Raw genomic sequence first — 26655 nt, 5'->3', positions numbered from 1 at the left:
CTTAAAAAAATGTTCGTAGCATTAATTGCCTTTTTTGAGAATATGGTACTTTATTGATCAAAAAACATCATTACTGATATCATCACAGATAAACCCCGGTACTACCCAGAAGAAAGTTTACAAACTAAGGACTCAGCAAGACGAGACAATTTATGTGGTAGCACATTCAAACTACCTAAGCCTCACGGTTGTTGGAGATTCGTGCAAAGTCCACCAAGTCAAAGGCTGTGACACATTTTTATTTAAGCCCTCGAGAGGTTAGAAATTAAGGCACAATCAGCCTAGAGTAGATAAACATACCAACCTGACTCAACTGTTCCAAACCCTAATCCTCCCCGCCGCCACGTTCTGGTCATGTCGCCGGCCCGCCGCCTCCCTTTTCTTCCTCCTCGTCGCACGCCCCTCGCCGACGACCATGCACGGCGACGGACCAACACACGACGACCTCACGCAGCGCCTCTAGGAGCTCTCCTCCAGCCACACGCAAATGCCTCCAGTGACTCCCCTCCGGCCACGTGGGGTTGCATGGAGCTGGAAGTTGGCGGCGAACTGCGGGCCTCTCCACCTCCACCAGGTCCACGACAACCAACAGAGGGAGTCGAGCCTTCTTGCCGGAGAGGGCTCCTCCGTCTTGCTGCAGCTCCCGCAGCGAAGGGCTAGGTGACGGCCTCCTGGGGCAGTGACTTCTCCTTCCTCGCCCCCATCCATGGAGGAGCTGATCTCGACCAAGAGTGTTTCTCCATTTTTCTTCTTGGTTCTATTTTGGATCTAGTCTGCATCGTCGGACCTAATAATTGAGGATAGATCTTCGAGCCATGGTATTTGATCTGGGATTCTTGACACAGATCTAGGCATGGAAGCCAAGGATCTTGCCTCCTTTATTTTTTACTTCTTTCTTGATTTTTTGTGTGATGATTGGATCACATTTAATTGTATATTCATGGAAGGTTCTGTGTATTTTGATTCCTCTAAGGTTCATGGATGAGAAATCTCAGAAATAATTAAAATTTATTGTTGAGATTAAATGTTTTGTATGAATATTTGGTGATTCTTCAATGTAAATATGGTCATCATTGTATGATTTTGTATGAATCTTTGGTGATCAAATGTTTAGTATTATGGCAAGAATATTCTATGAATCTTTGATACTGTGAAATTAGTTTGCTTTCATCTGGAAAACAATGGTGACAGAACTGAAACTATGTTCACACAGTTATGAATATTCTATGTATTTTTAAATTGTCAAGTTTCATAGAGGATAATTAATAAATGTATAATTGTCTTATCAATATTGCAAAGTTATAAAAAATGAAACCATTAGTTTCTTGCGAATTATATGATTCACAAAAGTTCCAAGCAAGATTAAAATCTTTATGTGGAAGGCATTACACGGTGCTGTTCCAGGGATGGCTGTGTTAGCGTCTAGACATGTCAAGGTCAACTCTCAGTGTCCGATCTGTGAACAAGGGGCGGAAGACGTCCGTCATTTGCTGTTCTCGTGTGTCCGAGCCAGGAAAGTTTGGAAGGAACTGGGACTGCGGGAGTATATCGATCAAGCTGCTTCTATGGACTGATCAGGTTCAGTAATTCTGGAGAATATTCTACGAAGCAAACAAGGTACATCACCAGTTTTAAATTCGATAAGTTTGCATGAGTCTATTGCTGTGGCGTGTTGGTATATATGGTGGCAGCGCAGGGAGGTGGTACATGATGGTTCTGTGGCGCCACCAAATAGAACTGCCTTTGCTATCCATGCTTTAACAGCAAACTTTGAAGCGGGGCAAAAAAGTGCAGTTCGACCTAAGAAGATTGTGTGGTCAAAACCTCCAGCGGGAAAATTGAAACTCAACATTGATGCGGCATTTTATGTGGATGGTAGCGGTGCTGTGGGAGCTGTTCTGCGTAATGATCGTGGTGAAGTTGAGGCGGGGATGGCCAGCCTGATTGATCATGTTCTAGATGCAGCAGCAGCGGAGGCGCTAGCTCTACTAAGGGGTCTTCAGTTCCTGCAGGGATTAGGCGTTTCCTCAGTTCTAATCGAATCAGACTCACTAGAGCTCATCCAAGCTTGTAACAGGAAAATTGAAGTTTGGACTCCGCATGCAGCAATCTTAGCTGAGAGTTTCATGAATGCTAGTACAATGAATGGGGTTGCTTTCCAACACTGTTTAAGGGAGGCTAATGTAGTGGCGCATCAACTGGCGAAATATGTGTATCAAACAAAGGAGAACTTCATTTGGGAGGGTGATCCCCCCTCTTTTCTTTTACCCTTTGTAATAAACGATGTAACTATTGTGGAGGTTTAAAGGCGGCAAGTTTTCAGACGCACTCTTTCCCTAACCAGGGTACCGAAAGGGACTGGCAGGGTTTTAATGAGGCGGGCTTGCTGACCTAATATATGGTGGAAAAGTTTCAAAAAAAAAATGTATGAAAAATAAATGGTTTGGTTTCTACACATATATAATATCTGGCAAAAATGTTTGTGAGATGTGAGGGGAGAAAATGAAACGGCAGCCAAGGTGGGAGGGAAAATTTGCAAAATCTATAAACATGAATCTTACAGCAACGGACGACACAGATAGTGCCAGGGGACCATCAACGAGAAAGATTCGAAGTCTGTCATACCAACAACACTTTCTTGACACCATGATGCATGTAAAATGCATACATAAACTTTGCACTTTACTGCAATATATTATCACATATTTGCATCTTATATAATGTTATTTTCATGGTTTATGATATTTAGGGGATTTTCTAAACAATCCCCTCTCCCCCGGTTCTAATTCTGTTTGGCAGAAAACGCCTTTTTTAGTGTTTTTGACATTTCAGGAGCCTACGAGACTCCAAAAAGGACAAGGTCACGAGCAACACTTCGGAATTTTCGAGAAGAACAAGATGGGCTGAAGAGGGAGACCAGGAGACCAACAGGCCCGGAAAGAGGTCTGGTGGCGCGCCCTCCCTTCGGGCGTGCCACCGACACTCTTTCTCGCCTCGAGCGTTCGTTTGACCTCAATCTTTCACGAATCGACTTGTTTTGACCTAAAAACCACTATATATACGACCCCCAGTGGTTTCATCAAGGCTACGGAGGTGGAGATCAAAAACACATAAACAGAGAGTCAGCAGGCCGCCGCCGGTGGAAACGCTGCCGGAATCGTCTTCGGTGGACTCCACCCCCCTCCGGTGAAGGCATCAGCACCATCTTCATCATCTTCATCATCATCTACGACATCACCATCTTCATCTACCCCTTGTAATCTCTTGGCAAACATGATGTGTGAGGCAATCTATCGTTTTCCCATGATGTATTGTACCTCAATGTCTTTGTTTGAGTAGTGACTTGTTCTTGGCAATTGTCAGATACTTTGTGATGGTTGCATATAATTATTTGTTATCTTCTATGATAATATTTTATACTTATATATGAGTGCACACATATGTCGGGGGATGCGGTGACCCAGCATACCACTGCATGTTGTAGTATACAAGTCATATCTTCATGAAGAGACTTCTTCACAGATATCACATCCCTCAGAGTGGTACAACAGAAACATTGCAGGTCATAACACTCTAAATATATTACAAACATGGTCTTAACAAGTTGTTATTCTCACAGGTCCGATGAGAACACCTTAAGATACTACTGGTGTACTCTTACAACTCAACTTAAGATCAAACTGAGCTCAGCAACTTATTTAGGTAAGCTATTGCGCTTCTCGGCTCTAACATGTCTAGGGTAAGACACTACACCTCCGCCTCATTGTTATCAGCTCCGTAGACTATTCCGTAGTCCACGCCTTCCACTCCTCCTGGCAGATTAGGCTCCTCGTAGACCAGCTCGTAGTCTCCTTCTGGTGCTTCGTCGTTGGCCTCCACTTCATTGTCACATTCTAGCATGGTATAGAGGTACTCAGCAAGTTCAAAAGAGAAAAGGTGTTTGATGCACTAGCTACGACCATTGATCAGAAAATCTCAGGTCAATGCATGTTTCGAAAATATTTCTTCAAAAGGTATATTTTATTTTGAAAACTATGCCCGTCAGTCCTCACAGGTTGACCAGAACTTCACGGAGTTCCTTTCCTGCCACGTTCGTAGTTCCCTTCCCGGAACAGGGAGTGACAAGCCAAAATTTAATACACTCTGCAGAGGTGCGTTTCTTTTCCCATAAGAGAACTTATCCTTGATACCAACCGAGACGCGTTCTTGTCCACACTTCCTTGGTGTGAGGCCAGGTGTAAGATCCAAGCCAATCACTGCCTTCTACGCGACCCTGCATACCCACCCTTTTGTCCATCCGCACATCCCTGGTAGACATCTCCCGTTCATACGGCTTTACACTCGATGTGCTTCGGACAATCCATCATAGACGGTAGAGCGCTCTCATCCACTTGGATGGGGATTTAAAAGGATTTCCCAACCTACTGTGGTGTTATCACAACACCCAGCCAGGCTCTGTCAAGTCCGTTGATATGCAGAAGGGAGAAGATACAGCTGACTTCCCCAAAGCCATTATAGATCTCATGGTTAACGCGAAATGTACGACGCTAGAATCACTAGACGATATTGGTGATTAGTCCTATATGAGTAGAACCCTTGCAATGGAACCTCCACCATAAACACATACCATGGTTCCATTGCCCACCACATAGTCATATTCATAATTGGAGAAGTAACATTTTATTTTCAATGCAGGAATGATAAGTATAGTACTTTTGCGAGTAAATTGATAGAAAATAATCAAGATGACATGAGCAAGGTGAACTTGCCTGGTGAGTGCGAGATAATGCAGTTCGATGTGTTGGATGGAACCTGGACTTCGGGTTCTGTAAAGAAGCATCATTGTCTGGTAAGGACAATGTTATAAAATCCAAATGATGCATGCATGGGTGCATTATTTTATGTTGAATCCCTTTCCCCAGAATATTTATTAAGATTTAGGTTTGATTTAAATGTTTATGCCTTTGGCAGTAATTTATAAGTCCTTTAAATCCTTAAACATGGTTTTCTTTAAAAACAAAAGGATTTAAGAGTATTAGGATTTTTCTTTAGAAACTATACTTATTTAAAGAATTTGAAATAATATAGTTTTTCTCTTTTTTAAAATAAGAGAAAGACTTTGGAATATTAGAATATTTCCTTTTTTGGAAAATATTTATCCTTTAAAAGAAAGGACTTGGAATAATAGAGTTTTCTTTTGAAAATATTTGATAAACAAATATTGGAGTTTATTTGGAATTTTCCTTGATTTTTATGTCAAAGGAAAATTGAAATTTAAAATTCCAAGTTCATAATTAAATTCAAAAATTCCAAAATTTGAATTTGTGTTGTTCATTTCATTTCTTATTTTATTCTGGTTAAGAATAATTTTCAATACACTAATCCAATTTTTCTTGAATTTTTAGAGGTATTTATAATTATTTGGAATTTTGTAAAGTTCAAGGGTTATTTTAACATGTGAAAAGACTAAAATGCCCCTAGGCCCACCAGTCAGGTCAACTAACTGGTTGAACCAGACCAGCCCAAGTCGATCGGTCGGCCCACCGGCCACTCTCCTCTCTCTCTCACTCACATGCGAACCCTAACCCTAATCGTCTTGTCGAGGGTACTCCTTCGCAATGCCCTCCGATTGGGGCTTAGGGTTGATGGAATCCTGTAGGCTGACACGAGACATCGGTTAACAGACAAGCGGGGAGAGCAATTTACCCAGGTTCGGGGCCCTCTATGAGGTAAAACCCTTACGTCCTGCCTGTCTGATCTTGATTATGAAAATATTGGGTTACAATGGGGTGCAGAAGGTTTCGGATGTGGTCTCGTCAAGAGGCTAAGTTCTACGTGGACCTAGCTCTAGACTTGCGGTGGCTAAAGTTGCTAAGATTGATCGTGTCCCTCGGCAGCCCCTCTCCTGGCTCTTATATAGGGGGCCAGGTCTCAAGAGATCTATCCGGGTACGACTAGGTTATGAAAGACCTAGCTCTAAACTTTCCTTGTTCGGTTCCTCTTTGTCTTGTTCTTCAAGGAATCTTCTTCGGCACCGCCGTAGCGGCCCACCTTGCCATCGGATGTCTTCATGGGCCTCCAATTGGGCCGTACAGGATAGGGTAATAACAGTTACCTGAAGGGTAATGCCCACGTCAGTAGCCCCCGAGTGTCTAGCCGAAGATATTTCGGGTAGAGACTAAAACATGCTTCCACCAAATGTTCTTCTCTCTTGATAGTTCTTGTCCATTTTGTAACAACATCATCTTCTTCTATCGGGTGCGCGCCCAGCGCTCCCAATGGGAGTAGCTCCCGAGTCTAGGTACGGATGCTTGCAATCCATGCGTAGACTCAAGTTGAGCCACTCGAATGTTTTCTTCTGCCGAAGTTTTCGACAGGTCTTCATAGGCCAACCAATGCATTTGCATTGGAGCTTCAATTTTCCAAGTAAGATTTTAATGCTTAAAGGATATTGAGCAACGTGTCCAACTTTGCTGGTTAACTGCCGATGGCAAAACAACGTTACCCTACACAGAATCAAGTCCCCGGGCATGATCCTGGAGTGCAAAAAAGTTTGTCGGGTGCGCGTCTAGCGCTCCCGATAAGAGTAGCCCCTGAGTCTGGGCACGGGCGCTTGTGACCGGGTGCAGACTCGAGCCGAACATTCCATCCTTTTCTTCTAAGATTTCTTCACGCCCTTCTTTGTAGGAGAATCTTCGAGTCCATGTTTATCTGGTGCGCGCCTAGCGCTCCCGATGGGAGTAGCCCCCGAGTCTAGGTACGGGTGCTCATAATCTGTGCATAGACTCGAGTTTACCACCCGATGGTTTTGCCTTTTTTTTCTTCGGATACCTCCAGCGAACTTCACAATGTCACTGATGACGTAATTACTGTTGCAATTCTGACTGACAGGACACGACCTGTTGGGCCCATCCTGCTTCTGCGCGGTTCTGTTTTAAGAAATGTCCACCACTTGCGCGCAGTTACCAAGGTGTCTCCTCGATTTCCGTGACCAACGATGAAAAGAGGTCCCCTTAATAAATCGGAGACAACGACACGTGGACGCTCAATCCTCAGGTTTCCTTGTACTTTATAATCTTTCGGGGCAAACTCTCCCCTTTCTACACTCCATCCTTGCATCCTTTTCTTCTTCATTCATCTTCTTCACCCACAACCACTGCGCCACCGCCGCCGTTTCTAGATCTTCCTCAGATCTCAAAATGGTGAAAAAGAAGAGCTCCACTCTTGCCACCAGTGCTGCGAGCAGCGGCGCCGCCGCCAAGACTTCTCCAAATCCATCGAAGAGAGGCGCTCCAGATGCTCCTCCTCCAGCTCCGGCGCCGCCAGCACCGTCGAGCTCCACGGCTGGGCCCATCCCCGGCGATTGGCTGGCGTCTACTACCACAAAGCGTGACGAGAAGAGGGCTCGGAGCCTTGGATTAATCTCTTCCGACGAGGGGAATGTTATTCTCCCAGGTGCGATTTCACGGCCCAATCCCCCTGCTGGTTTTACCGTGATGTTCTTATCTTTCTTGTATCGAGGTCTTTCACTCCCTGCTCACAAATTCCTTCATCACCTCCTTCGAGTTTACGAGATCCAACTGTGGCAGTTGACTCCCAATTCAATCCTTCACCTTGCTATTTTTATCACCCTCTGCGAAGCGTTTTTGGGTATTGAGCCCCACTTTGGCTTGTGGAAGAAAATTTTCTTCGTGAAAAGGTACAACAGTAGTGGCGGATCCTTTGTCATTAGCGGATTTGGGTTTGTCACTCGCAAAGAAGTTAACTACTTCAACTTTCCGATGAAAGAGTCTGTGCAAGGGTGGAGGCTGAAGTGGTTCTATATTAGGGACTCTTCAACAATCGAATCCCAGCTCCCTTGCTTCTTCGATGTTCTCGAAGCCAAGCCTAAGAAGTCTTGGAAAATATCCTTTCTCCCGATGAAAAACCAGCAGTCGACAAGTTGTTTGACATATTTCTTCGGATCAAAGAAGCCGATGGTCAGAACATGATAGACACGGAGGTAGCCGATGTGTTCTTGAAGCGTCGAGTCCAGCCGATCATGGTTATGGCTCATCCAATGTGGTTGTATTCGGGTCCCAAGGACGAGACTAGGATAAATATCGATGAATTATCCGAAAAGGAACTGCTTGATGAAGTTCGGCACCTCACTCTCTTCAGCCAGGAAGATTCAATCCCACTGATATCTTCCCATCCACCATTTGATGCTGATCATCAGCCAATCGAGGTAAATTTTTCCCTCCATACTCTCATCGTGCTGTTTTTCTTCATTAATGTGACTGCCATTGTCCTTACTTGTTTACTTCGACAGATCCCCATAGCTCCTGAACATTTGCGACACCTGTCGAACGATACCTCCGAGAGAAGAGATTCCTCAGCCCCCGTAGGATCTCATAAGGAAGAAAATGCAAGCCCAAAAGATGAACGTGATGACCCAATGAATCCTGAAGCCGTTTTTATCAATCCTCAATCTTCAGCCGGTGACATTAGCGACACAGCGGGATCAATGCATGATGACGACGCTGATCGTGTTGCCTTTGTTGATGCAGCTGTGGAGGAGGTCGAAGCACTTCCTTTGAAGAGACCATCCGGCGGCTTCGCCGACGAAGATGATCTTTTCGACTTGTAAGTCCTTGCTTGTTTTCTCAGAATTGTGTTCTGGCTTTGTCATCCGCACCTTCTTTTGACTTTGCCAATTTTTCACTTCCGTAGTGACGAGGGTTTCTTCGAGCCTCTGTCCAAGAAAGCCAGACCTTGCACCGTTCTGCCGAACCCCGCAGCCTCCGAGGCTTTGGCCCCTGCTGCGGCCTCAATAGCCCAGATGTCGACTGCTTCTTCCCTTTCCAAGGGGAAGGATATTCCTTCGGCAGCCGCAACTCCTTCTTCAGAGAAACCTGTAAGTCTTTTTCTGTTTTAAAGCAACATCTCCTGAATGGACCTTGATTAAATTACTAGTTCTTCATCTGATAACCGTTTTTCCTTATTTCTTAAGGATTTGCGAGCTGTCATATCTTCTCTAGAAACTTTCGCCTCCCAATACACTTCTCTGGAAGCTGACAAGGCCCAACTGCAAAAGGAGGTCAAGTCTTCTTCCTCGAAGTTGGAGGGCGCAATAAAAGTGGCTGCTGAGGCTCGCCAGGAGGTTGACTCCTTGAAGGTGGAGCTCGAGGGGCTGAAGAAGAGGCTAAAGGATGAGGAGGCATCCAGGCTAGCCGCTGAATCTCGGGTGATTGAGAAGGATGATCTTCTTCGCCAATCTTCCTTGGCCTTGCTCAGTAATTCCCTTTTTGCTCTCTTATTGATTATTGCTTCGCGAATTCAATCTCTTCATTAATGAGCTCCTCTTATTTCGTTCTTCACAGAGGCTGCTGATATCCCTGTCGAGGCTCTGGACAAGCTCCCGAGCAATTCTCCGGCAAATGCTCTGTCGATTACCCTCGCTTCTCACCAGCTCGTTCAGGATCTCCTCCAGAAGGGCAAGGGAGCCATGGCACGGATGCACTCGATGATTTTCCCCAAGATCAATCAAGACAAGACTTTGGGGCAACTAATCAACGCTTTTGCCATCAACACAAAGGAGATTATCGAGGTATTCAAACGTACTTCGCGTACCTATGGCGCCCTCCTAGCCTTCCAGCTTATGATGGGTCATGGCTTCAAAGCCGATATTGAAGAGATGTCCAAAGAGCTGCCGAAAGAGCAAGATGGGCAATTTGTCGACCTGGGTGTCTTTAAAACCTCGGCTCTTAAGTGTGCTCGCCAGCTCCTTGAGATGGTCTCGGCAAAGAAATCATCAGTTGGTCCAAGCTTGTCAAACCAGACCCAGGCCCCCTGATTCTTGTAATTCTGCTTGATTAAGACAATGTCCTGTCATAAGACTTGTGTGGTTGTAATGAATTCCATGTTGGCAATGTTGCCAGTGTACTTTTACTATAACATTTTTATTTGCATGCTCTCGATGGGAGTAATTTCCAGTGTTGAATCCATATAATCCATCATGCCCTTTTGATGATGTTTTGCAGGTTTTTCCTGTGCCTGCATTTGTCGATGATTCTTCGGGTGCTTGCTCTGAAAGTGACCGACTCCAGCGTATGAAGGATCGGATCGCACAGATGGAAAAGGATATGCGCAGTACTTATGCCTTGACTGCTATTATCAGAAAGAAGAACGAGCTTGCGGCTGACGTAGAGCGCTATGCTCTTACCGAATTGCATAGAGCCACAGAAAGTTTGAACTGTAAGCTCCCTCCTCCTCTTGCTCCTTGTTTTTCCACGAAATGCATCTTCTTATCTTTCCTTGTTTTCTCTTTCTAGTCATAGCTCTGAACCCCGCTGAGGAGAACAAGCGGATTCACGAGCGTGTAAACGCATTGACTCAGCTATCATCATCAGATGAAGTTTTCTGGAAAGAACACTCGAAGGCTTCTACTGTCGCGAAGTTCCAAGATCGGGTCCAGCAAGTCCATCATTTCTTCGGCAAGTGCTATAAAGGGCTGAGAGTAATATGGAAGACGATGTTCCCTTTGAACGTGGTCCCTCCCACGCTGTTGACTTTAATGTCAGAATTTAGTAACACCAAGAAGATCCGAAGCTTGGTTCGAGCACAACTTCTTGCAGGAGCTAGAGTTACACTTGCACTCATCCTTGTACGTTATCCCTCGGCAAACCTGCTGGCAATTGCCAATGCGGTAGGTGATTTGAAGCCGCTTTACCCGAAGGTGGACCTACCTGCCGCCATTATTGTCGAAAGGCTTGAAGGAACCTCGATGGCATCCGAAGAAAAGGAAACTCCACAGGAGTAATTCAGAGTCACGTCCCTATTGTAAATAGAAGACTTGGTTACTTACTACATCCGAGTGTTTGGATGATTATGGTTGAACTATTTTTATCGGTAGGTGCATATATGCACCTTTACCATGTTAATGCCATTGGCAAATTTTGAAGGAGCAAATCTTAATTACTCGTTTTAGCGTATATTTGTTGGTCAGCAAATTATTTGAGTGATCAGCTCATGTTGCGGGTCTTTCTAAACCCGTTGTATGTGCAACTTTGCTTTCAACCGATGCATGTCTTGACAGCAGCTCCCGAATATATCGGTCGCACTAGTTCTGCCGATGACTCCATCGCTCTTTGATACTTTTATAATTAAAGTACCGAACGTGGGTCGTTAGTATACGTGTTTCATGATCCTTGCTATTTGCGGCACTCTTTGAGGCATCTATAGCAAAGGAAAAGAGCAGGGTCCCCGATAATTTTGCATCATAGCACTCGTAATTTCAGAGACTTTTTTGGAGTGCAATCTCCGGGCGTGTTTTTCATCGCACCAATGTTCGCTGAAATATGCAAACAAGGTTCATGATGATGTGGTTCGGGTGTCCCGAATTACTGCAATGCTTCAAAGAAACAAAACTTAAGTTTTTATTAATAAAGTAAGCAAAAAACTAAGGGGCGAAAAAGAGCCCTGCCGAAAAGAGAAAAACTAAACGCTATCCGTCCTTTTAAGCAAGAGGAGGGTTCTTCTTATCTTCGAGCTTGTCCATCGCGTCAGCGGTTTTGGAAGCGTCACTGGTTTCACTAGGAGTCCTGGCGGTGAATGCCAGGGTTTTGTTTTCTTCTATGACTGTCGTGCCATCAGCTGCCAAAGTTTTCACTGTTGGAGCTTCTAAAGCAAGATCGGCTGGCTTCTTCTTCATCTTCCTGACGCGTTCATCTTCCTTATTATCGTGTGCCGACGATTTTGAGGGGAGGTCGACAGCTTCCTGCCTTAGCCCAAACTTTGCAGCGATCCTCTGAAACTCACGATCACAATTATCCGAGCGTGAGAAACTTCCATAGACTGTGATGTTTGTCCCATTGTTTCCAGGCATTTTCAGCTTGAGGTATGCGTAATGTGGCACAGCCATGAACTTGGCATAAGCTGATCTTCCGAGTATAGCATGGTACTACGATTCCCAGTTTACAACTTCAAACTCGATCTTTTCCTTCCTGAAGTTGTCGGGTTTTCCAAAGACAACGTTCAAGTAAACTTTGCCAAGAGAGTACGCCGGTAAGGTGGGGAGAATCCCATGGAAACATATGTCTGTTTCTTCTAACATCCTCATTGTGATCCCCATACTTTTGATCATGTCGAGGAATATCAGGTTTAATCCGCTTCCACCGTCCATGAAAACTTTTCTCATCTTGAACCCTCCGATTTGCGCCTCAACTACTAAGGCAGTGTGCCATGGTTTTGGGATTGTCATCGGATGATCCGCCCTGCTGAACATAATGCTCTGAGAAGACCATTCGATATATTCAGGAATGTTGGCCATAATGCTTTCCGCCAAATTGATCTCTTGGGTGAGCTTCTTCATCTCCCTTCTCGAAACACCGGTCCTGTGGATCATGCTCATCTGCCCACGTGGTGGCGGAAAGGACTCGTTGGGGTTGTGAGGCTGAACTTGCTGGACCTGGTGCTGAGGTGGAGGCGGTGGTGGAGTCGGTTGCTGCTGCTACTGAATGAGCTTCTGCATCTCGATGAACTGCCGACAATCTCTGAGCAGGTGACTCGACTTCTTCTTGTTGTCCTTAGAATCAATGTACGCGTGCAGGTAGCAAGGAGCGTTTATCTGCTCAGCGAAGGGTAACTCGGGGGTCCTCTGCGGCCGTGGTTTGTAGTTGCCACGGTTTCCAGAGTTGCTCCGGTTGCCATCCTGTCGATCGTCTCGCATGTCGTCGTATCGATTGTCCTGCCGATCGGAATATCCCGCGGCTACCAGATTGCTGTCGTCGTAACTGCGGTCTTTTCTTTTCTTACGGCGATCCCGTCTACCACCCGAATCGTGCTTCGGCTGATCATCGTCCTCGTCGTCACTGCGTTGTCGCGGTCTTCGTACGTTGTCTTCGCCATCAGCCCAGCTATTGGCGATTTCCATTAACTTGGTTATGGTCTTCGGCTTCTTGCGCCCAAGTTCCTCTATATAGGTTTCACGTCAGATGCCGTCGCTGAAGGCATCAATTGCTCTGTCGACGGAAACATCTTCGGCAGCGTTCAGGAGTTTGGTAAATCTTCCGATGTATGCTCACATCGACTCCTTCTGCTTCTGCTGGCAATGCCGTAATTCTTCGATCCCAATAGGCCTTTTGTATGTTGCTTGGAAATTCGCGACGAAAGCGTCCACCAGGTCATCCCACGATTTGATGGAACCCTTCGACATGCCTCTCAACCAAGCTCGTGCCGAATCTTTTAGGTAAAGCTGCAAGCACTGCATTGCTGCTATCTGATTTCCTTTGTGCAAGATCACAGTCTGCAGGTAATCGTCTATCCATGACCTCGGCTCCTGCTGTCCATCGTACTTAGCAGCGTCAGTGGGGGTAGGTTTGAATTTTTTTGGGCGGCATCGTCTCACGGATCTTGTAGCTCAAGCAGTCAGCTCCCCTCAATTCGCCGTCGTACTCTTGGCTTTCATCTAAAGCATCGCTATCGTACTCTTCCCTAGCGGCGCGTCGTCCCCTGGCTTTGTCGATTCTACTCTGGGTGATTTCGTCTCGAGCATCCCTTGAATGATGCTTTGAACCGCTGGCTTGGAGTGCGGTCTTTTCCTTCCGTGGGACCGGGTTGTCTCCCAAGATTGCGAGGCTTTCTAAGGCGCCCCGGTGAGCTTGAGCCATAGAACCTTCAGGTCGTTGGTTGATGAGGTATGCCGCGAGGTTGGCGGTGGCTCCCTCGATGGTTTTCGGTCTTAGCATACCCGCAGTGTCCGTGGTCATGAAGGACTTGGATAGGTTTGAAGTTATTTCCCTAGCATCATCTTCTGATAGCCTGGATAGCCTCGATCGGTGCTTCCCCACACCTTGACTACTTCGGAAAGCGCTTCCTCGCGAGCCCCTTCGTCGTTCACTAGATTGTTCTGCAGCGAATAGACGTTTCTCGAGGGTGGCTTGCTCTTTTCGTAGACGCTCCCGATTTTTCTCCAATATAGAGCGATAGGCATTGAGGGTTCCAACCGACGTTCCGGCGGGGAGCGACGTGTTATTAAGCACGGCTGCCCTGGCTGCTGCCCACTCTTCCTCCGCGATGGTGTAATCGCTATTGTTGTTACTGGCACTGTTTTCGAAGCTTAGACGCCTGCTGGAGCAAGGGGTGTGATCTCCATCTCCTCTATTCCTTGCGTTTCCTGTGTTATTGGCGGCATAGACTTGGTGGTGCACCGCTTTCCAGGTGACCTCCTTGACAACGTTGTCGACACTGTCCCCTCCCGATGAATACTGGGCACTGCAGATGAACGGTGTGTCACTCGATCCCAACCCGTGCCTGGTGTCGCTATTTGGGCAGTAGTACGAGGTCATCTCTGATGGCACGGGGTTATCGGATCCAACCGACATCGAAGACGTCGACCGAGGGGTCGACGACGGGATAGAATTCGTCGAATCTGTCAAACCTGCCGAAAGGTCGACTGATGATGACATGATCGACCCTGCAGCCGATGGAGGCGATTTCCTTGCTGATCTGGGGGCGAGCGGTTCCAACAGACGTAAGACTCCTTCCGCGTTGACGTTGTAGTGGACACTCCCGAACGTCAACTCCATGTTTCCTTGTAGATCCGAGAAAGTCGAGCGAGAAGAGCTGTTGTGCGGGGTGAACTCATAGGAGCCGAATCGGATCGGACTTCCAAAGACTGGCAATGATGATGGCGTCGACGAGGCTGCCGACGACATGGCTGGATCTGCCGATGACGGATCTTGTGCCAACAGGCTTCCCACAGACGGCGTCGAGGGTACTCCTCGGCAATGCCCTCCGATTGGGGCTTAGGGTTGATGGAATCCTGTAGGCTGACACGAGACATCGGTTAACAAACAAGCGGGGAGAGCAATTTACCCAGGTTCGGGGCCCTCTATGAGGTAAAACCCTTACGTCCTGCCTGTCTGATCTTGATTATGAAAATATCGGGTTACAATGGGGTGCCGAAGGTTTCGGCTGTGGTCTCGTCGAGAGGCTAAGTGCTACGTGGACCTAGCTCTAGACTTGCGGTGGATAAAGTTGCTAAGATTGGTCGTGTCCCTCGGCAGCCCCTCTCCTGGCTCTTATATAGGGGGCCAGGTCTCAAGAGATCTATCTGGGTACGACTAGGTTACAAAAGACCTAGCTCTAAACTTTCCTTGTTCGGTTCCTCTTTGTCTTGTTCTTCAAGGAATCTTCTTCGGCACCACCGTAGCGGCCCACCTTGCCATCGGATGTCTTCATGGGCCTCCAGTTGGGCAGTACAGGATAGGGTAATAACAGTTACCCGAAGGGTAATGCCCACGTCACGTCTATTGATCCAGTGGCGATGGCGTCGTCGCCACGGTCGCCGCCACTCTCCGGCCGTCTCCTGCAGTCCTAGGGCTCGCCACCGATCGCGTTCGACGCAGCGCGCGATGATGCTCACTTCTATCCACGTCGATCTGGTTTTCCCCTCCTCTGCTGGACGTGCGCGTGCTCGCCCGTGCCAGGTGCTGACGAGTTCATCGACGAACTCCGTCAATCTCCGCCTCCTGGACACGCTCGTGTGTTCGATGCCTCCTACGATGGTGGTGCGTGGCTTGGCACCGACCTGGCCGCGGTTTGGCGCCGCCGTGGTTGGCCTGTGCCACCGTGCCGCCATGGACGCCGCCATGGACACCGCTAGGTAACTCTGCTTTCATCTTTTACCTCTCTCTCTTCTCCATCTCCTCCATCTGCTCGAGCTCTGCCTACTGAATCATCCTATGCGTATGCTGATGCTACTGTTGCTCTAGCCATGCTCCCTTGATGCCCTGCCTATGCCTACTGCAACCATGCTCTTGCTTATCTATGCCTATTGGTGCTATGTTGATGCCTATTTAACTCCTACTGGTTGATTGAGCTAGGTGTATCATATCTGTTCATGCTCTGGTGCTGCTCATATGCTTACTAGTTACTTGTGATATTCCTATCCTATCTGTTTGTGCTTCTATGCTTCACAAATGCTTACTGGTGGTCTTGCTGTCGACAGTGGCTAGCATCTCTTGACACTTGTGATGCATGTGATGCTCTCCTATGCTCTGTATATGATCTATTTGATCCATTTGGATCAATGCATGCTAGTGATGCTCTTCTGTGTCTTGTACATGATCTGATTGATCCATTTGATCAACAGATGCTACTGGCTAGGTTGCAGGTTTAATTCTTGGCTAATTGGTGTGCTTGCCCTAGCTACTGCCATGGATTAGGCTTGCTCTAGCTGTTGTTAATGTGTTAGTGAGCTACTGTTGCTGTCCATAGCACATTGAACAAGATTCAATGGCTAGGATGCATTTGGTTATCCTAATGGTTGCCTCTCAGTGATGCTATTGCTTGTCAATGGATTGATTATCTTGTATTCATGCTTTGGTGGATTATTTATACATGAACTGCTTATGTAGTGTTGATTATGTGCATGGATTTGTATGATGTGATATCTCCAATGACAATTGGAAGATAAATAAAGTCTGAATCCATTTCTGGATAATGATGACTTATGAATTTGGCTTATGGAATGGCTTGTGGTTGTTGTGACCACATTAGCCTTGGTACTGCTTGGGTTGCTGTCACCGTTGGATTATTTCTTGTTGACTACACTCATCTTTGCTTGCACAGTAGGGTATCATAGCTCATATGAATGCCACTGTGTTTGCATGTGAAGAAATATATGCATAATCTGATGGTTTCTTGGTTAGAAATTTGCTAGGTGGTCTCTGTAGCTTCTAGTATCTAGGTATTACTCTACCGATTACTATCTATGCATCTATACTTGTCTATTTGCACAAGAATAGTATTTGTATGATATTTGGATCTAGTTGCTCTATTTCTGCCAGTAATCCTTGGTCAAAACCAAGTGATGATAACCCTCATGAGCATCTGCTCATGCTTATGCCTTGTGTCATGATATGAGATGGATTGGATCCATTGGATCCACTCCAGGTATTAGTTATACCTTGTTCCAGCTCCTAGATGGTTATGTTTGTTTGCTGTTGAGCTTCTGCTTGATGGTTTTGATCACTTGCCCTTCTCCTCCTAGCTTCTGGATGATCTTGCTTAGGTTCCCATGACTCTGCCTGGTTTGGTTGGTTGGTTTGGATGAATGGATGATTTCTATGGTTGGTCTTGGTGTTCTCGAGCAAGAACATGGATGAACTAACTACTGTTCATTACTGGTTGCTGGTTCATGTCTACTGGTCGACTAGGTGAATTATTTCAGCTGGTTCTGTCCGATGGTTCTCTCTGGCCTTGAAACAGAACATGTGCCCTTTTGGTGACTATGCAATGTTTGGCTTGCTGTTGAGCATGCACAACAGCTTGTAAGCTGTGTGTGTGCTTATGATGGAACTTGAGCCCATCATTGCTCTAATTCCTGGTCTTCTGATGCATATCTTGCTTCTGGCAAGATTTTGGACAATGACAAGTGTCATTGACACTTGTATTAACCCCCCTGACTAGTTTCTTTTCCTTTTTGCAGGTTTCAAATTCAATTTGATCCAGAGACAAAGATTCCAAGACTAATAGTTTAGGACTTTTGTATATGATCCAACACTTGTAATCTTATTTTGTTTTATTTATTATTCCGTCCATTCTTGTATAATGAATATTGTAAAGACAATGTAATTTGTGTGTATGATCAATAAAGCTCAAGGTTTTACTTATGAGCTCTTATGTAAATTTAATATTCACTTTTGAATTATTTGTGTATGTGTGATGTGATTTGAATTATGAATTCATAATTCATTTATATATTGTTTACTTATTACTTCTTTTGTTTGAAATCAAATATGAAATGCCAAATCAAATATTCTCCCAAATCTCTAAGTTTCAAAAGAGGTCATGTCGAAATTCATAACACTCACACTGCTCTAACCCTAATAGCAACGATAGAGAAACCTCGGTTCCTCTTAGGTTTTTATGTAATAAGGCGCGAAAATTTCCCCCGTTTTGCGATGAAATGCACATCCCATTTCTGGATCTACCCTTCGTTGATCCTATGTTCTGGGATATTACAGTGGATGCATAAGGTTGTCACCATTGTATGATGATAGGGAAGGGATAGCGGGAGTTGACAGAAAACTTGTCCTAATTCCTAAATATGCATGTAGTATTTATCATGATTAATCAAACAAGGAGTTCCATTATGGGGACCTTTAAAATTACAACGGTGGTTGGACTTTATGTCTTAATAATTTCCTTGTTTGCTCTTAAGTGGCCTTGGGATCAATCACTAGGGGCATATTTCCGCATATCCATATCTATGGCTAATCTCTGGAAGAAACAATAAAAATACCATCTTTGTGCTTCACTAATTATGACGACCACACAAATGAAGTAGCATTTTGCTAGAACACTTACTCCCTTGAGTTACTCCACTTTACTTCACTTCACTTCATTATCACTTTACTTTATTGCACTTTACTTTCCTTGCATTTGCTTTACTCATTGCATTTTATTTCAGCACTTATAGTTTATAGTAAAAACCTCTACACACACACCATATCTCCTAGCTTTGCATAGAAGGCCATATAAGTGGGTTATAGGGCTTTAGAGAATAGGGGTTATCACACCATGTCAAAGCATGTCTAACCACCACAGCTTTGGCAAACTCTGGAGAAGGGAAGCCATCAGCTCCTTCGCTGAGAGAACAGAGAAAATGGCTGTTGTGATCGCTCACACTGCCTCATATCCCATCAAATGGAAACATGGCTAAATAGACGGAAAGGGAATTTGATATAAGGCTACACAAATCGAATGGAAAGGTGATTTGATCCCAGGCTAGACATATCGAGAGAGTCAGCAGTTTCCTAGGGGTGTAAACGGATAGGATAATTTTCACGCCACAACCGGCCCTGAATCCGTTTTAAGGTGTCCATATACGAATTTAAAGAATCCGGTGAATAAGGATATACGATTCCAAAGTGGTGCTCCGGATACGGTATAAGATATGGTATAGCAAATAGCAGGAGGATATGGATTATCTGAAATTTAATTAGGATAATCTGATAGTTTTAAACCGAATAATCTGATTTTAAGTCAAAAGCCAAGGCCAATCACAGAAGGTTAGTAGTTATTGAGTTACCAAATTCAGAGCATGTATAACTCTAAATTTTATCAATACTTGAGCTTTAGCGTAAATTATGTCTCTGTTTTCTTAACTACACAATATTAAAAGGTTAAATTCCTCTCAAAATTTGCAAGAACTATATGTATCTATCTACTGATGAGAACATTTATCTGACTATTTTTTGTTTCTGGTTTGAGTCCGTCCCGTTTCCGATTCGAATCCATAGTCTGGTACCGCATTCAAATCCGTAATCGGTCAATATTCACTCTAATCCAAATCCGAGAAAAATAGGTGGTAAAGGATATGGTATAAGCAAAATCCGATCTGATCTGTTTCCATTCCTAGTAGTACCACTATCCATTGGGTTGATGATTGGCTTCTTGTTGGTTTGGATGCGAGCATAAACTTGAACCAACAAAATGGAAGGCTGCAAGGATATACTAAAAACAAAATGTTATCCATATCCAATTTTAAAGAATCCAGTGGATAAGGATATCTGATTCCGAAGTGGTGGTCCGGATACGGTATATGATATGGTATAGCAAATAGCATGAGGATATGGATTATCCGAAATTTAATTAGGATAATACGAAGGTTTAAAACCGGATAATCCGATTTTAAGTCAAAAGCCAAGGCCAACCTCACAAAGTTAGTAGTTATTGAGATACCGAATCCATTTGGTGAGCATGTATAACTCTAAAATTTATCAATGCTTGAGCTTTAGCGTAAGTTATAAATTTGCAAGAACTGGATGTATCTATCTATTGATGATAACATCTATTCGACTATTTTTGTTTCCGGTCCGAATCCGTTCTGTTTCCGATTCGAATCCGTAGTCCGGTATATCCGCATTCGAATCCGAAATCGGTCAATATTCGCTCCGATCCGAATCTGAGAAAAATATGTGGTAAAGGATAATGGTATAAGCAAAATCCGACCCGATCCGTTTACATCCCTAGCAGTACCAGTGTCCACTAGGCCGATGATTGGCTTCGTGCTGGTTTGGATGCGAGCATGAACTTGAACCAACAAAACAAAAGGTTGCACGGATAAATGAAAAACAAAATGGCTCTCAGAGAAAATATGTTGCAAAGGATATGGTATAAACGAAATCCGATCCGATCCGTTTACATCTCTACGACACCACTGTCCACTGGGCTGATGATTGGCTTCTTGTTGATTTGGATGCGAGCATGAAATTGATCCAACAAAACGGAAGGTTGCAAGGATAAACGAAAAATAAAATGTGTCCATATCAGATTTTAAAGAATCTAGTGGATAAGGATATTCGATTTTGAAATGGTGCTCCGGATACGGTATAGGATATGGTATGCAAATAGCATGAGGATATGGATTATCCAAAATTTAATTAGGATAATTCAAAGGTTTTAAAACATCTATCCGACTATTTTTGTTTCCGGTCCGAATCCGTCCCGTTTTCGATTCAAAACTGTTGTCCGGTATATCCACACTAGAATCCGAAACCGGTCAATATTTGCTCCGATCCGAATCCGAGAAAAATATGTGGTAAAGGATATGGTATAAGCGAAATCCGATCTGTTTACATTTTGGGATGATGATTGGCTTCGTGTTGGTTTGGATGCGAGCAACGGAATGGATACAAGGATAAACGAAAACCAAAATGGTGTTGGTTTGGATGCGAGCATGAACTTAAACCAACAAAACGGAATGGATGCAAGGATAAACGAAAAACAAAATGGTGGTTGTTTTGGGTGACATTGGGATTTGATCTCCGGATCACCTGCTTAGAGAAAAGGATGCTGGTTTGGGTTAGTAAGAGATGTAAAGTCACATCCTACCTAACCTACAGTTGCTACCGAAACTGAACTTTTAACTGAACCAAACCGACAGATAGGTTCTGGATTGAGACAAACAAGGGGAAAAACTTCGCCGGATTTGATCTTGGGTTTCTTGGTAGCACCGAAATGATTCAGTCGGCTCGGCTATGAATCTGTTGTGATAGAAAAGAACGCGCTTCAGTTTTGAAGCCAACGTGATAGACAACGTGGAACTTGAGCGGCGGAACTGCGTGTTCGTGGGGTGCTCCGTGCCGCGCGATGTGGAGAACGTGGTGCGTGTGTGTTAGATTACATCGACAAGAAGCAACAACAGAATTGCAGAACATCACGCCATTGAGCTTGCTTCATGGTGGCTGTGTGGAACTTGTACGGACGGAAATAGAAGGGTGGCTCCGGAGCAAAATTTAGACGGAGGGGAGATGGTGTTTATGGACCACAATTGGTCGAAACATTCTAAATTGGCGCCCTAGCTGCAAAACCAGGCTGCTCAAGTTGTCTCCCATCTTCTGAAACACCAACTCTGCGCCTTGAGAAGTTCATATCAGTGCTTGCGTGTATGACTTCTTCTTTTGATGGCACAATATATTTTTTTCCGCAATCACGTGAGAGCAGATTTGGTGCGAGTGCTCCTGATTTTTAAATTATTTGAAATTTTTATTTATCTATTCTAAAAATTATAAAAATTATTACATAATACATTCACATGTTGTGAATACTCGTGTGAAATTTTGGTAGAAATTACGCATTGTATTTTAAGCTACAAAAGAAAAAAACAAATTTGTGGTTGTATGCATAGTTTCTTTTTGCGAATGGTTGTATGCATAGTTGAGAACTCACTTTTTTTTGTCAGAAATTTGTCTTTTTCGGACAGTTTAAAATATAATATTTTTTAATAATTTCTACCGTGCCTTAGAAATGGGTATATGTATGCACGTATTTAATTTTAGAATTTTCAACTCCTAAAAATATGTTTTAATTTTTTTTAAAAGAACCGGAAACACTGGTGGTCATGTGCCAAACGCACTTTCCGCAATCATGTTAGCTTTCGTTCGAACAAGAAACAGAGAACGGAAGTTCATAGATCGGCGGATCAGGCGGCGGCTGATGCTCAGCCCCGCCGGACGCAATGAATTACATATGTTGGAACTGTCGTGGCCTTGGGTCGGACGCGACAGTAGGAGAATTACGTTGGCTCATTGCGACGTATCGACCCTCCTTCGTTTTTCTGTCCGAGACGAAGATGAAGGATAAGTGTGTCCAAAAGTTTATGTGGACTCTCGGTTTTACTGGCAGCTTTGCTGTTAGTTGTGAAGGCCTTAGTGGAGGTCTTGCACTATTTTGGTTACAGCCTTTCTCAGTTGATCTCAAAGGTTTCAATGCCCACTGTATGGATGTTGTTGTCTCATCCGCTGATTTGGCTCCATGGCGCGTTTCGTTCGTCTATGGGGAGCCTCGACGGGAGAAGAGACACGAATTCTGGAGTTTACTGAGGCGGCTGCATAATCAGAGGAAGGGACCGTGGCTTGTTTGTGGCGATTTTAATGAGGCCTTAACTCAGGACGAACATGCTGGTTTGGTTCCCAGAACTGCGACACAGATGGAGCTTTTCAGAAGCTGCTTAGACGACTGCGGTTTGATGGACCTGGGGTTCTCGGGACCGAGATTTACTTGGTCGAACAAGCAGCAAGGGGACGCTCTTGTCCGTGTGCGCTTAGATCGGGCGGTGGCAAATGAGGACTTTATCTCCAGGTTTGAGGATGTCTCTGTGGAGAATATCATCACGACCACATCCGATCACTTTGCCGTTCTTATTCGGCTCCAACTTAACACAGCTACCAGTAGTCGGAGGCCGGTGCAATCTGGTTTCAAATACGAGGCTGCCTGGTTGCGCGCGCCGGATTACAGGGAGACGGTGGAGAAGGCGTGGTTGTCACTCAGCGATGGTCCTCGCTCACTTCAATCAACCTGGAGTAATCTTTGCTCTGTGGCATCTACGCTGCAATCTTGGAGCATTGAGAGTTTTGGCTGTGTGCGAAAGGAGATCAAGAAGCTGGAACGAAAGTTAAAGGCTATTAGGCTTCAGACTCGTACTGAAGACTCTGATCGTGTGGCGGCCTCAGTTGAGCGGCGATTATGCGAGCTCTTCGAACGTGAAGAAATCATTGCCCGCCAACGGTCGCGTGTCGAGTGGCTCAAAGCAGGGGACAGAAACACGTCGTTTTTCCATGCTCGCGCCACTGCTCGACGTCGGACTAACAGAATCCGTTTTCTTGTCCGTGAAGATGGGACTAGATGTGAGGATCCTGAGGAGATTAAGGCCAGGGCGGAGGGTTTTTATGGTGATCTGTTTACTTCCGAGCCTTGTGATTCTTCGGTGATTATCGAAGCCATCCAACCAAAGGTGACAGCCGACATGAATTCCGACCTCACGGCACCTTACTCGGATGATGAAATTAAGTCAGCTCTCTTTCAGATGGGACCGACTAAAGCCCCGGGCCCAGATGGTTTTCCCGCACTGTTTTACCAGACCCATTGGGAGACCCTGAAAGATGATATATGCGCTGCGGTTCGAGGTTTCCTCCTGGGAGAAGGCATCCCTGAGGGCTTCTGTGACTCTGTGATAGTTCTTATCCCAAAGCTTACTAATCCAGACCATTTGAAGAACTTCAGGCCAATTAGCTTGTGCAATGTGTTGTACAAAATTGCATCCAAAGTCCTCGCAAACCGCTTAAAGGTGATTTTACCTGTTATTATTTCTGAACATCAAAGTGCATTCGTGCCTGGCAGGTTAATTACAGATAATGCTTTGATAGCATATGAGTGCCTCCATACTATCCGCAAGCAACGAGCAAAACGCCCATATTGCGCGCTCAAGATAGATATGATGAAGGCTTATGACCGTGTAGAATGGTCTTATCTACACGGCTGCTTGGTGAAGTTGGGTTTCTCTATGGATTGGATCAACACCGTTATGAGATGTGTTACTAACGTAAGGTATGCTGTCCGAATAAATGGAGAACTAACATCACCTGTGGTTCCATCGAGGGGAATCCGACAAGGAGATCCTATCAGTCCCTACCTCTTTCTGCTGTGTACGGAAGGGTTGTCAAGTCTGCTATTTCATAAGGAGTCACTGGGGGTGCTACATGGGGTTCGTAACGGCCGATCTGGTCCACCTATTTCCCATCTCCTGTTTGCAGACGACAGTATCTTTTTCGCACGGAGCGATGCTAGAAGTGTAGATGCTCTGAAGGAAACCCTGTCTCTCTACTGTCAGGGGTCTGGCCAGAAGATCAATCTGGAAAAGTCCTCTGTCTCCTTTGGTCTTCATTGTCCAGTACAAGTGAAGACCGAGGTCATGAATCGCTTGGGAGTGCACATTGAGGCTTTACAAGAAACCTACCTTGGTATGCCCACGGGTATTGGGCGCTCTCCGACGGTATCTTTCCGCTCCTTGGTTGAACGTGCATGGAAACATATGAATGGGTGGTCGGACAGACCCACATCCCGGTCTGGGAAGGAAACTCTCCTCAAAGCCATCATACAAGCCATTCCGACGTACATCATGAGCTGCTTCCAAATTCCGGTCTCCATCTGTGACTCGCTACGCAAGGCTATTGCGGACTTCTGGTGGGGTATCGACGATGGAAGGAAGAAGATGCACTGGAAGAGTTGGGAGTGGCTGTCTACTCCGAAAACTCTGGGAGGGATGGGCTTCCGTGACCTAGTTCTGTTTAATCAAGCTATGCTTGGTCGGCAAGCATGGAGACTCTTAACAGACCCATCCTCGCTCTGTGCTCGGGTGCTAAAAGGGCGATACTTTCCTGACAGAGATGCTTGGGACGCTATACAACCACGATCATCATCCTTTACCTGGCGCAGCATCTGTTTTGGCATGCAATTGGTGAAGGAAGGAGCTCGATGGGCTGTGGGCAATGGGCATGCAATCAAGATCCTCTCTGACCCCTGGATTCCCGGACTGAAGCCGGGCTCGTTCTCTACTCTGACGCCGTTACCTGACGGCGCTACTGTTGACTGTCTGTTGGCGGACGATCACGGTGCATGGGACACTGACGTTGTGCATTCCATTTTTGAAGAGGAGATTGCGACTCGGATCCTTCAGATTCCGGTTAGCCGACGGGTTGATGATGATTTCCTATCTTGGCCCTTTACAAAATTTGGTGATTACACGGTTGCTTCTGCCTATAATCTGGCGAGAACGGAGAAATTCTTCCTGGATAGAAGCAAGAATGGTGGCGGCCTGAGTTCAGCGACGTCCGTGGACGCTGCGCTTTGGAAATGCCTTTGGGCGATCAGGGCTCCGGGGAAGATGAAGGTGAACCTCTGGAGGCTTGCTCACGATTGCTTGCCCACTGGACAACAGATGTGGCGCCGCCACATTCCTACATCCGCCAACTGTGCTGTGTGTACGAAGGAGGAGTCAGCTGATCACGTCTTCCTCCGTTGTCAGTATGCACGCGAGGTCTGGCGTGAAGTCAAGAAGACTTGCGGTTTGCAGCTGAGGAGGAAGCATTTCACTAGCATCAAGACGTGGTTATTTGATTTCCTCGGGAGATCGACTGAGAGGGAACGGATGTTCCTCACAGTTACTATTTGGCACCTGTGGACAGCTCGGAATGATGTTCGTAATGGTCAACCGTTGAGAGCACCGCACAGCGTTGGCCAGCAGATTCAAGCTTATGCTGAGATGATAGAGTTGCATCTTTTCAAACCACCCCCTTCTACTAGGCGTGATACCTCTGGTTCTGGTGTTCGTTGGTCTCCGCCGCCTGAAGGTACGGTTTATATCAACTGTGATGCAGCTCTGTTCTCCTCGTCTCGTCGGATGGGATTGGGCGTCGTGATCCGGAACCACATTGGTCGATGTGTCGCTGCCTGCAGCGAACTACACGAGGAGGTTACGGCGCCGGAAGTTGCTGAAGCGTTGGCGATGCGCCGCGCTCTATCCCTTGCCGGCGAAGAAGGTTTCAGCAAGATCATGGTGGTCTCGGACTGCCTATCCCTGATCCAGCGGGTGCTTGCGCCTGGTGTGGATCGCAGCAGTGTTGGAGTCGTGGTGCAGGATATCAAAGCCCTTGCTCAAGACTTCGAAGATGTTTCTTTCAGCCATGTTTTCCGTCAGTTCAATGAATCGGCACATATCTTAGCTCGCTCCGCGGAGCGTTTTGTTTTCTCTGTTTTTAGAAACTATGCACCGGAATGTATCCGGGAGACTCTTTGTAATGTTTTGCTGTGATCAATAAAGTGCCGTATTCCCTCAAAAAAAAAGTATTAAACTGGCGCATACTGTTTGGAAAGATGCATGCCCGACATGGCAGCTAGTGCAACGAAGATGATGAGTCGATTATAGTGATGACGCCCATTATGGGTATCCCCATTTCTAAAAAAAATCTAATAGCTTGGGCAGCGTCGTGGCTCCCAGATCGCCATGGCTTAAAGAAACGGAGATGCTGACTTCCTTAAAATAATATTATGCGACTTGATTTACAAATTTATGGAGGCGATTCTAGCAGTTGACAACTTGACATGGAACTGCAAAATAGTTGATCCGCAATTTGCCAACTCCCATAAAATTATTTTTCCTATCACTTTTCCTCGGGTGGCGGTCAACCGTGGTGTTCCTCTCGTGCACCATCATCCTCGGGTCGTTATCTTGGCCCAGCTCCATGCTCATACGTCCGGATGGCAATGGGTACCCGCCACCCGTTAACCCGTCGGGTACCCGCATCAAATGGAGGAGGGTATGGTGAG

At 45.6% G+C, this 26655-nt stretch overlaps 1 protein-coding gene across 1 annotated transcript; it reads left to right on the top strand.

Moving 5' to 3' along the window:
- Positions 1 to 22480: 22480 nt before the first annotated feature.
- On the top strand, positions 22481 to 26140 carry LOC139833654 (uncharacterized). The gene has a single exon (XM_071823991.1). It carries the CDS (start codon positions 22481 to 22483, stop codon positions 26138 to 26140), a length of 3660 nt encoding a protein of 1219 aa, XP_071680092.1.
- The last annotated feature ends 515 nt before the right edge of the window (positions 26141 to 26655 follow it).

Source organism: Lolium perenne, chromosome 7, assembly GCF_019359855.2.
Source record: "Lolium perenne isolate Kyuss_39 chromosome 7, Kyuss_2.0, whole genome shotgun sequence".
Classification (NCBI taxonomy): domain Eukaryota; kingdom Viridiplantae; phylum Streptophyta; class Magnoliopsida; order Poales; family Poaceae; genus Lolium; species Lolium perenne.
Note: the sequence above shows the minus strand (reverse complement) of the source record. Positions and strands in the feature narration are given on the sequence as shown.

Excerpts from the sequence above, each read along its gene's own strand:
- LOC139833654 (XM_071823991.1), top strand. The coding sequence starts at position 22,481 with ATGGAGCTTTTCAGAAGCTGCTTAGACGACTGCGGTTTGATGGACCTG.